Genomic DNA, 12603 nt, shown 5'->3' on the forward strand with positions numbered 1-12603 from the left:
AAAAAAAAAAACTATTTTGAAGGACCTCCCTCACCACACAGATGAAGAAAGAGACATTGAAGACATTAATGGCATACCAGTATCATTGGGTTCACGGTAAGACAGAGAATCTTTGCTAGTATTTTTCTGAAGCCACGATATTGAGTCCTATGATACCGTGAAACGTTGCTGGCAGTTGCAAGCAATCTTAACTAGGGGATTTATTCTAAGACATTTAGTAACCATTATGGGGTTGGATTTTTGTCATTTAAATATACTATATTAATATTAGTAAGAATACTTGGTTACACTAACTTCAGAGCACTTTTAATCATCTGGAAAGTAACTTCTTGGTGGTAATCTTTCCTGTAAATATTATGTGATATGTATAAAATGTGACAGTGGATGGGATTTATTATCTACAAGTAGTTCTTTTTTATTTGAAATTGTTTTGCAGTGTACAGTTGTACATGTGTTAATAATCACCAGGTTGCAATGAACGTATTTCTGTAAACTGTGAGCTTTGTTAATAAAGTATTTATGGAGTGAGACATGTAAAAGTATATGAAAACATAAACCGGACTCATCTGCAACTACCGACTATGCTTAGAATTTACTTGCATTTAATTTATGGACCAGGGTTTCATTTCTTTTGTCCTCCTACAAGAGTATTTTGTAGTACGGGAGAAAAAAGGGATTGAAAGGGAAAAGGTGTAAAGCTTTGATTTGTTACTGTAAAAATGATGATGGTAACAAATAAAGCCCAAACAGACCTTCTAGGGAATCACAGATCAAGACTTTTCTTTTAAAAAAAAATCATTAAAATATTTAATTTTATTAACAGAATATTTACATTTCGTTTAAGACCTTATTTAACCATAGTGAATGTTCCAAGTTTAAAAAGCATTGCGCAATAACCACACACAAGATGAAAACAGTGTAAACTATACAATACTTTATGTACAATTTTTACAAAGTAACACTTTTTTAAATAATATAACTGGACACAAAAATATACACTTTAGAGAAATTCACATCAGGAATTGTATAAAGCTCTCTTCTAGGGTCCTGAAAATTTAGGACAAACATTAGCTCTGTAAATAAAGTGTTACTGTGACAGTCCTGAAAGGCCACTATATATATTTATCTACATACAGATATCACATTGACATTTTCAAGGCTACCAGCTTTACTATATAATTTTAGATTATGTATTCAAGTGTTGAGGTTCTTATGATTATGCAAACATTAAAAGAATAGTGGTAGAAGTAGCTGGGGAAACAAATTCGAGCCAGTGTTTAGATTTACAGACTCTACCCCAATTTAAATTCTAAATGGCTGATACTTTCTCGTTTCAAAAACAGTGGTGAATGTTTTTAAAATAAAATTACTACAAACAAGCTTAAAACATGATTCAGATTTAGTACAATTTTCTTAAGTTTTTTTCTTTTTTTTTAAATGCAAACAGTTCATTTACCATTTCTTTAGTGCATCTGCATTAAGGCTTTGAATTATTTGACCCAAGATTTTACATGTTAAAACTAACAGGTCCATAACCGTACTACCTACTCTGTCTCACTGTGAGTCAGCATAGAGTTAAAGCTCAACACCTGAAGGAAATGGTAGCAGAGACATTGCTAGTATCTAAGAAGGTACGTATATAGTTTTTAATTAAAGGATGTATAATAAAACAAAAAAGCTTAGTGGCAAGAAATTGGTGCTAATAAACAAAAGGTTTCTTTTCAAAAGAAATTGTAACATCTTTGGAAAACTGTCCGGTTCTGGTTCTTTCTTTAGTTCCCACGAGTTCATGCAGATACATTTCTTAAGACAATCTTAAAGTACATTGAGATGGAAATGGAATGTACATCCAGAACTACAGGTGAAAACTAAGACCTGGGTGTGGTAGAAAAGTCTTCCTGATTTCAGTCATCACACGTTCGTGTCCTGGAGTAAAGGTTCTTTGGCCTCTCCTGGCGCTTGTGTACTATGGGGATGGCTGTGACCACCACAGTGCTTTCTCCAGCTGCTGGACCGCAAGCTTAAATTGGTATGTTCTGGAATAAACAAGGCAACAAGCAGAGCCAGCAGTACGGAACAGGCTCCAAAGAGGAAGGGGGGGCCAGGGATGATCGAATTCTGAGGAAGGAAAAGAGAATTAGGATTTTTGTACAGAGCATCTCTGCTCTTAAGAACTGCTTATCTTTTCGTAGTAACAGACTGCCATGAATTATAAGCCAAGACCACCTCTCTTTCTCCATTAAAGCCATGGTTTAGAACATGCATTTGCTTTTTAGAAGAAAAGGGACACGCTCACTATAATATTCTGAGGATAACAACTGGTCCCAAGAAACAGCCAAAAGATTGTTTTAAAAACAGCCTATGCAAAAATATACTGTCATCACAAAATCGGAACACGTTCTATGAGCCTTCGCTTAATCTGTTCAAGATCTCAAGAGTAATAAAATTTATTATACACTATGAACTACAGTAACAGAATCCATGACTATTTTCTTTAAAAGGTAAATATATTCTCTAGTAACTAAAGGTGAAGAAAATACAGCTAATGCTGTTACCATTAAGAATCAAACCTTTGTTTTAGTCCAAATTACATTCATTCTTAGCAAAAACTTGCACTGCCAGTTTAACCTGTGGATAGCCCACAAACACTCATTTTCATTTACAAGTAGTCTTAGCTGGTTAGATCAGTGTGGAACTCTGCTGAACAAGCAAGGAAACTGATGCGCTGTTTGTATTGGCTAAAATGATCGTGTTTGCCGTTTTTCAGTTGTATGGGGGGAAAGTACAGCAAACAAGTGAACAAAAGACGTTTATCAGCACCTAACTGACTTTTTGTACAGAAGGCAGGCTTAATATAGGGAACTCCTGCAGTACAAAAGTCCCAGATGAGACACAAATTGTACTACAGATGAACGGTTGTTAATCTATGCCGTTACGTGTAACAGGACAAACCAGAATGTTTAAACAATTCTCGAAGGAAAAGTTATGTCCAATTTCAAAAAGGGGTAGACAGGAGAACACAGTCCTTTTAGGCTTTGGTTTTTAAGTGTCATAGATCTAAAATAATCTCAAGTAAAAACTTTAGTGACCAAAACCCATTTATCTTGTAATCCAGCCAAATGAACTATATTTTCACCATGTGAATGACGAATTACCTGTTCAAAGTGGTGCTGTGGGCTTGTGTTTGTTCCCAAGTCTGTTCCTGTCATTGGCAGTTCTTTAAGTTCCACATGGAATATGTAGAAAATGAATCCATAAAGAGCTGGTCCCAGACCATTGCACAGTCCTCGAATTCCTGTTATCATTCCTTGAACAACACCTAAATCGTTTACACAAATTATGTAATGCTCCGCTTACTTTTTTTTTTCCTACCTTAGAACCCATACAAACAGTAAGTCAATCTAAAACCAAAGCTTTCTTTGTGACACTAGCAATTTACTACGATGACATTAAAAAGTACTTAGAGGCCATCAGCTCTACAAAGCATAAGCAGCAAATATGAAGTCAAGGTATACCCAACCCATACAGAGGCCTAGTTTAAATAAGTGGGCAAAAGCACTTTATTTCCCTTTGAAACATCGCCGGCTAAAAATAAGGCATTGGTTCACAAGCATAATTGTTAAAAACTGTTCCAAGCAGCTATTTACCCCATTGCATCAAATATAGACCCTTTTTATAGAGTTTGGGTTGGGGTGCCTGGCAGGTGGCTCAGTCAGTTAAGCATCTGACTTTGGCTCAGGTCAGGATCTCAGTTTGTGAGTTCAAGCCCCACACTGGACTGTCTTGTGTTGGCAAAGAGCCTGCTTCAGATCCTCTGTCACTCTCTCTTTGCCCCTCCCCTGCTTGTTCTCTCTCTCAAAATAAATAAACTTAAAAAAAATTTTTTTTAATTTTTTTTTTCAACGTTTATTTATTTTTGAGACAGAGAGAGACAGAGCATGAACGGGGGAGGGTCAGAAAGAGGGAGACACAGAATCTGAAACAGGCTCCAGGCTCTGAGCTGTCAGCACAGAGCCCGACACGGGGCTCGAACTCACGGACTGCGAGATCATGACCTGAGCCGAAGTCGGCCACTTAACCGACTGAGCCACCCAGGCGTCCCCCCCAAAAAAATTTTTCTTAAGAGTTTGGTTTTTTTTCTCTGGGATCTTCTCCCAAATGTAAAATGCACTATGCTTTAGCCACAGGCCTTTCCTTTCTCATTTAGCAACCAAGTGATCATTGCCACTCTTGTAACACCCCTTTTTTCCCTTATAACTAGAGGAAACATACCCTTTTCAAAGAATTATTTTTTAGCGTTTCAAGAGGCAAATGTTCCTACCACAAAAGCATAAGACAACAATGTTGTCTATGTCTTTAACTGAAACATAAGATTTAAATAAAAGGGTTATTTAAACCCAAGGTGTCCAGCCCATCCATCAGAGTAAACACTTAATAGTGAATATGCGGTGGCCGACCTAGATCACTCGATCTTCTTGCGAGAGAACAGACAGGACCACACATTGAGAGAGAGACATAGTTGTGTATCCACCTAAAGACAGTTCCCTGGACTCTGCTTTTCCTCTTAACAGTGAAAGCAATTTTAAATTCTTTATCCTAAAGATCTATTTATGATTCTGTACTTAGGAAGGAGACAGAACATAGCATTAGAATATTCTGAACTTTTAAATAATTATCATCATGCATTCTTATCAGCTCACCTTGTTGATCAGCATCAGCGGTTCGTGACACAAGGGCACTGACAGCTGGAAAGGTAATGCTAGACATGGCTGCTACTGCCCCAGCAGCCCACATCATCCTGTAACCAAAGCAGCCAAACAAAAATAAATTCTCCACTGTGCCTGTCAGTAAAAATACACAAAAATCCAAGTAACTTGCTGCAAAATGGCTGTGGTGCAGGGAAAAGGAGAACTGTACTTGCTCTATTCCTTCCTTCCTTCCTTCCTGTGTGACTCTGGGCAAGTTACTTCGAGGTCTGGAGCACTGGGTGGGGATGGGGGCACTCTGAGCATAGTGGGTAATACACCTAAGGCAACATCATTACATGTTTCCCAAGCCAGTAACTCTTCAGGCAGTGTTCCCACAGGCTTGTGATTCAGTGTGAGGATACAGATCTGATCTAAGCCTTGGATGTTCTGGGCTTGATACGTGAAATGTTTTTGATAATTTAAATTGTGAGCACCTCTTTGTAAAAACTAGCCTGGAAAACAAAACATGCATCAACATGCTCTTGATGCTGACTCCTATCCAAATCCAAAGAGATGATACGTTCAGGTGAATGAAACATCAGTGGAAAGCGTGGACTTCGGTCCCGTGATTGTGAACACAGAGGTGTGCGCAGGCAGCCTGACCTCAACGTCGCTCTTCCCCTCGCTCTGCAGTGCAGACTGGCAAGAGAAGCAGAGAGACTTTTCTCTGGCATGAAGCCGGGACCAAAACAATTGGGCTTTTCTCAGTTAACTTCCAGTGTGTCATTGTCATCAGTAATGACCACTGGTGTTACACAATACTTCTCTTCTAACCAGAAGAACAAAAAAGGCAAGTAACGCTAGCTTTCAGAGCTTTGCTGCTTTGAGGTTATGTTTTTTCCTAATGAAGATACAGATTAAAATGTCCAGTAGAGACTGAAAAACTAAATCTCATTTTAAAATGTCCCATTTTAACCTGTCCCATAGATACAAAAGAATGTCACACCTTTCGATCCTCAAGCCAGTCTCAAATATACAAATACCCAAGTGAGAAATCTGTATTATATACATTAGACAGGAAAAGAAAAAAGCACAGGAGAAGACAGATTAAAGTCTAATACTAAGCCTTAGATGAGAAGCAAATACAAACAAAAAGTCTGTCAATTATAACCTCAATAAAGCTGGAAAAATAAAAAAACCGCAAAATTTAAAAAATTAAGATATACCTACCAAGGTTCTGAACCAAAGCCATACCATGCCAGCTGTAATATTTGAAATCCAAGACCCAATAAAATGGTGTTCTTATTTCCGATTGACCGCATAAGTAAACTCAAGACTATGGTCTAGAAAAGAACAAAAACCAGAATAGAACGGTTTATACCAGAAAAGAGCTTTAAAAAAAACAAAACAAAAAACTGGTGACTTCCTTCAATCTGTAATCTAAGATTACCACTTTTTTTTTACATTTTGGCTTTTCAACAATTGCCCTGAATATATCTTGAGACCATTATTCCGGGTCACAGACAGCAGATGAAAGGTTCCTCTGCTGACACAGATCCAGATTCAGGGAAAAAGACAACTGGAAACAGCAAAGTGAGCTTTCTGTTGAGTACATTTCTACTGACCACCTAAATCAGAAATTGTAAGCGGTAGCATCAAAAAGTTCAAACTAATGATTTGGAGATCCTGTTACATAATAGCTTTAAAAGTTTTTAGAAGTCCAAGTTAATCCAAAATGCTTATTGTTCTGACTAAATACAAATAAAACAGTACAACAATTACTCTACATCCTTCATCCAAATTATTGCTGACACCATGATGCTTGGCAAACAGTAAACAGACGTAACAAGTATCATATGGGAAAAGTACAGTTTAAGAAACCGCGCCTTTGGAAAAACCGCCTGGATCATAATCTTGGCTCTCACTGTATGACCCTGGGCAAGTTACCTCACTCTCAAACAGTGTCTTCCAAAATGGCAAGAATATTACCTACTTCAAAACTCTGTCATGTGGGTTAGATGAAATGATATTTACATAAAGTGCTTAGCACACAGTAAGCATTTAATAAGTATTATGAGTGGATGGGTTTTATTTTCTTTCAAAGCTAACAAATTTAGCAATGATCTGGGGACATTAGAAAATATTTTTTGCTATTTTAATGAAAGTATTAAATATACTACCTAAAATAGCTAGTAAGTCCATACAGGAAAAAGTGAAAATAATTCAGGAAATCACTAGTGGATAACTGGCTGACATTAAAAAAAAAATTTTTTTTTTAACGTTTATTCATTCTCAAGAGAGAGACAGCATGCATGGGGGAAGGGCAGAGAGAGAAAGAGAGGGAGACACAGAACCCGAAGCAGGCTCCAGGCTCTGAGCTGTGAGCACAGAGCCCGATGCAGGGCTCAAACTCCAGAATGGTGAGATCATGACCTGAGCTGAAGCCGGACACTTAACTGACTGGGCCACCCAGGCACCCCACTGGTGACATTTTAAATGTACAATTATCAAACAGAAGTTTCAAATTCTTTAAATGGATACAGCCATTTAAGAGTTTACTCAGATTTAATTACAGATAAGCCAGTGGAAAGCTAATGAAGATTCTTAACCGACTGAGCCACCCAGGCGCCCCGCTAATGAAGATTCTTGTTAAGATTCTTGAACAATTAAGACTCCTAGCTTTTTTCTCTCAGATTTTCCCTTAAATCAAGTGAGTATACCACCAGGTTTCATAAGGCACAGAACCTTACTGGATTACATTCTTCAACAACCACAATCACAAAAGGGAACTCACCCAGAGTAAGCAGTTAGCAAAGAAAAACTTCCCGTTTATAGGACACTCTAACTGGGAACATGGATTTTCTCCCCCAGGGCAGGAACTTTCCTTAAATACCTGAATCTTTATCCCTAGCACCTATTGTAAGTTCTTAGTGTTGATGGGAAGTATGTGTGATTTTTAGATACATCACAATATTCTCAATGATGGAATAAATTGCTTAGTGTGCTAGACAAGAAAAATTATTTGGTGTCCCTTAATTTAGTAGAACTCATTTTGTCCCAAAGGTTAAATAACTTATGACTTAACCAAGATGTACACAGCTAGCTAACAGTTAACTGACACGAGTTTGGGTCAGTTTACCAAATATTTGCCAAGTTCCTACTATATCCCATTGCTATTCTAGGTCTAAGGGCACTGACCCAAGGGTCAGAGAATAGGTCACAGCACTGGTCAGCAAACAGAATACCTTGTCTTGGAGAGAAGATGGACATAGGCACACTGTTTAACAAGAGAATTCCAGGTTGTAGCTGCTGTGAAAAAAATAAAATGGGAATTGTGTGACAGAGGGGCTACTTTAACCATGATGGACAGGGAAGGACCTTCTCAGGTGACAGCTGAATGAGGAGGTAGAGGAGGGGGTGGTTATGTGAATATCTCAGAGAACAGAGCGCTCTAAGCAGGGACAGCAAGTGCAAAGGCCCTGAACTGGAGTGTATTCAACAACATGGAGAATGGGGCAAAATGAGGTCACTTCGAGTCTAGGGTTATTCTGGTTGCAATGGAAAGTAAATTTTAAGCAAAAAAGAGGACTAAAACTTCACAAGAATTTCTTTGCCAAGTGAATAAACTGTAGGGAGACAATTATGGAAGCTGAGAGACTAGTAATGGAGATGATGAGAAAAGCTTCAATTCAGAATGTATTTTGGAGACAGAGGTAACAGCAGATACCATCTGATGGACTGGATGTGTGGTAAGGAGAAAGAATGACAAGCATCAACAAGAATGACACCAAGGTTTGTGGCCCTGACAACCAGGAGCGTGGTCATGCCTGTAAATGAGATGAGCAGCACGAAGGGGAAGGAATCCAGATTTTAGTTCTGGTTATGTCCGGTTTGAGATGCCCAGCAGATGTGTCAAGCAGGAACTCAGGGGCTGGGGTGGAGGTAGAAATGTGGGAGTCACCAGCATATAGAGGACTAGATGAGAGCACTCACGTAAACGTTTAATTAGTGTAAGCATTATGAACTCACGCCTCCTTGCTCCAAAGAAGTGATAAGGCCTAAAAGCCCCAAAGGGGATAGACAGCAACTGTTTGGCTCCCAATGGGAAGTGGGTCTGTCCATGTTTACAGACCTTATTGTTTTGGGGGAGAAGCTACATACCCATATTTTCACATAACCTCCCAATTTTCACTCATTCATTATTTTAATGTTTATTTTTGAGAGAGAGCGAGCAAGTGGTGGAGGGGTAGACAGAGGAGGAGACAGAGGATCCGAGGCAGGCTCTGTGCTGACAGCAGAGAGCCTGATGTGGGTATGGGGCTTAAACTCACGAACCGCAAGATCAGGACCTGAGCCAAAGTCAGACACTTAACCAACTGAGTCACCTAGGCACCTCTAACCTCCTAATTTTGAAATGCTTCCTACTAATTTTTAAAGTTATTTATTTATTTATTTTTAAAATACTTTATTTTCTTTAGTAATCTGTATACTCAACATATGGCTCAAACCCACAACCCTGAAATCAAGAGTTGCATGCTCTACTGACTCAGCCAGCCAAGTGCTCCTTTAAAGTTTTTAAAACACCAGGGCGCCTGGGTGGCTCAGTCGGGTAAGCGTCCAACTCTTGATTTTGGCTTAGGTCATGATCTCATGGTTCATGAGTTCAAACCCATGTCGGGCTCTGTGCTGACAGCGCAGAACGTGCTTGAGATTCTCCCTCTCTCTCTGCCCCTCTCCTGCTTGCACTCTTTCTCAAAAGTAAATTAAAAAATAAAAATAAATAAAGTTTTTAAAACACCATGAAAAAAACCAATGTCCTTTAATTTAGCACTTACTTGGGTGCAGGCACACAGTACAGGGTGCTACAAAAACCAAGATGAATGTGATATACTCCTAACCTCACAGTCTACTCGGAGCTCTACTACTATAGAGACTCACAATCTTGGTACCAAGGCAAAAATAATCAGAAATAAACAGGTAAAAGCTAGTGTATTCTATACGGTGATAGATATGCCCTAGTTAATATGGGAGCTCAGAGAAGGGATACTTAGGGCAGAAGAATGGGAGGCAGAAAGGCCAGCAGGAGCAAAAGCACAGGGGCAAGCAGTACAACAGAACAAAGGGGAAGCTGTAAGCTCTGTGCTGCTACAGAGGAGGCTCAAAGACACAGATCTTCCACTGGCTTCAGAGTTCAACAGTAAATGAGTTATTCTCAATGTATACTTGACATAAATGAGAATGCAAGATAATTCTTCTACCTTTGGGGTTATATATTATACTTAACATTTTAGTTCATATAATGACACAGCAATGTAATTATCAGTATTTCTATGTATGCCACATACTTCCTCTCACCTGTTTTTGAAGTCCAACTGATTTTCTGACTTTATTTTTAAATGTGAAAATTCATCTCAAAAATTGTATTTCTATGTAGGCCTCGAAAGCTAAATGGTCATTTAAGTACCATATTCCTTGTGGATTGCGTACATAATGTCTGCTGTACCATCAACGCTGGATGGACGGTGCCTCATTTCTTCCCAGACTCAAGGCACTATGAGTGCTCTAAATACAAACCCAACCACATGCCTCCTGTATTCACATGTCTGCCCCTCTGGATTCTCAGCTCTTAGAGACTGTTTTCCACCTTGTGTCCTTTGTGCCAGGTGCCATCTACTGACTAGAGGGAAAATTTCCTCTGAAGCACCCTCACATCACTCAAGCGTTCCGCAGGGTTACTGCCTGAATTTATTAGGCACCTGCAGCTTCCATGACCAGTTACATATGAAATGAAACTTCCTAACACTTTATAGCTATAAATCTCTTAAGTGTCAGAGTAAATGTTAGCTAGTTCTCTTCATCTAAATCTTCAACAAAATATTAACAATCTCACCAATGTAAGAAAAAGATAAGACATCATGAGCAGGTAAGATTTATCCCAGGATTAAAGATTGGTTTAACACTTGAGAATTCATCAAGCTCTACTCTATTTGTACAGTTTCCTTGGTGTTATGCTTCAGAGGGGTGTTTTTTCAAAAGCTATTTATGCATACAAGCAACAATATATTTTCCTCCAAAGCTCAAGTGCACTTTTCTGATAGCCAGGATGGAATGCAACATTACTTCTGATCAAGGAGCTTCAAGATAAAATGGAAATTAGAAATAGTACTAATACTGCCATGTGTACGCATGTGTGGGTATTGGGTATATTACAGAATTTAAATTTAAATTTGACGTTTATCACTAGACCTACCAAAAAATTCATAAATGATGAGATCTGCAGAAGGAATCCTACACCTAAGAGATGGTGAAACATACTAGAATCCTATTAAATGGACTCTGCCTTTCATTTTGAGAACAGAATAAAACAAAGCTGTAATCTAGAAGACTGGATTTAAGGTGGGAGAGAATGTTAGATCATCTCAGAGTCTAGAAAAAACAAAGCCAAATAGGAAGAAATGTTTGGGGCTTTTTCACAGAAAGGACTGACAGAAAATTCTGGCCACTGGAGCACAGTACTTGATTATGGAACAGACACAGTTTCGAGGCAAAGGTGAAACATCTCCTAAGGAGATCCAAATTCCTGGGCTGATTAGTATCTTATTCATCAGACAACCACTGGCTACCAACTAGGTTTCCAAGACAAACAGCTCGTGCCATTCCTCTGCTCAAAACCCTCTAATGGCTTCCTATCTTCCTGTCACATCTTAGGACAACCTGTGAGGCCCCAGATGATCTGCTCCCTCTCCACCTTTCAGATTCCATTTCTTAAAGGTCTTTCCTTTGCTCACTGTGTGAGAGCCGTACTTGGCTCCTGGCTGTTTCTTACACATGCCAGGTACAGTCTGTCCTGAGAGTTTTATTTCTGTTTCTGCTGCTTAGAATCCTCTTCTTCCAGATATTCCCATGGCTTGTTCTCCATTCTTTTGTGTTTCTGCTCAAATGTCACCTTGTGTCAGCAGGGCCTTCCCAACCCTTCCAAATAAAATTAACACCCAGCCCCCAGTCAATCTCTAGATCCTCAGTACCATTTTTCTTTATAGTTTTCATTACACCTGATATGTTTACATCGACATATTTATTAGTTTTCTCTCTTATCCCACAAGAATGCAAACTCTACAACGGCAGGGATTTAATTAAGTTCACTGGTATATCCCCGGTGTGCAACACATGGTAGGTATGCAATAAATATTTAAGGACTAACATAAAATATTCTACTTTGGGGCACCTGAGTGGCTCAATCGGTTGGGTGTCTGATGTAGGCTCAGGCCATGATCTCACGGCTCAAGAGTTCAAGCCCCACGTTGGGCTCTGCGCTGACAGCTCAGAGCCTGGAGCCTGCTTCAGATTCTGTGTCTCCCTCTCCCTCTGCCCCTCCCCCGCCTGCACTCTTTCTCTCTCCCTCAAAAATAAACATCAAAAAAAAATTAAAAGAAAATATTTGACTTTATGCAGGTAAGCAGTGTAAATCAAACTATTTTTCTGGTTTAGACATATGTTGATTAATATATGTGTCAGTCCCCAAAATCTCATCAAGACTAACTACACTTAACAAAACAGGAGTTTATGAACCTACAAATGTCAGATTCCTGACACTGGTGACTCCATCAAGAAAGTGTCACCTGAGTATCACATAAGGCCCATGTGGATGGTCAACCAGGAGTAACTATCTCATCACTCTAAAAAGAAACTCACCTGTGCAATAATGGAAAGAATGCCAAGGACTGCTATAAATGCTGCAACACTTTCTGGTGAAAACTTCATTATCTAGAAGGTTTCCAGAAAAAGCAACATTAATTAGTAAAAAAGCACAAGAAACACCATACTTATGCAACTATTTGTACATTAACATCAAATGGGCACCAAACTACTTGAACATTAACATCAGAAAAAGAAAATACAACTCATTTATAACCAA

General features: G+C 38.9%; 1 protein-coding gene across 1 annotated transcript in view; it reads right to left on the reverse strand.

The window, feature by feature from the left end:
- Positions 1-777: 777 nt before the first annotated feature.
- Positions 778-12603, reverse strand: part of MFSD14A (major facilitator superfamily domain containing 14A) — a 44883-nt gene continuing 33057 nt past the window's right edge. Inside the window, exons 8-12 of the mRNA XM_047083842.1 lie at positions 12381-12452; positions 5919-6031; positions 4701-4798; positions 3156-3319; positions 778-2118 (exon numbers count right to left, since the gene is read on the reverse strand). Coding sequence (XP_046939798.1) covers positions 1912-2118; positions 3156-3319; positions 4701-4798; positions 5919-6031; positions 12381-12452 — 654 coding nt within the window. The 3' untranslated portion in view covers positions 778-1911. The remainder of the gene's footprint in view (positions 2119-3155; positions 3320-4700; positions 4799-5918; positions 6032-12380; positions 12453-12603) is intronic.

This window comes from Lynx rufus, unplaced genomic scaffold, assembly GCF_022079265.1.
Source record: "Lynx rufus isolate CCGP_SWC_20201006 ecotype Redwood Valley unplaced genomic scaffold, mLynRuf1.p SCAF_2, whole genome shotgun sequence".
In the NCBI taxonomy this organism is placed as follows: domain Eukaryota; kingdom Metazoa; phylum Chordata; class Mammalia; order Carnivora; family Felidae; genus Lynx; species Lynx rufus.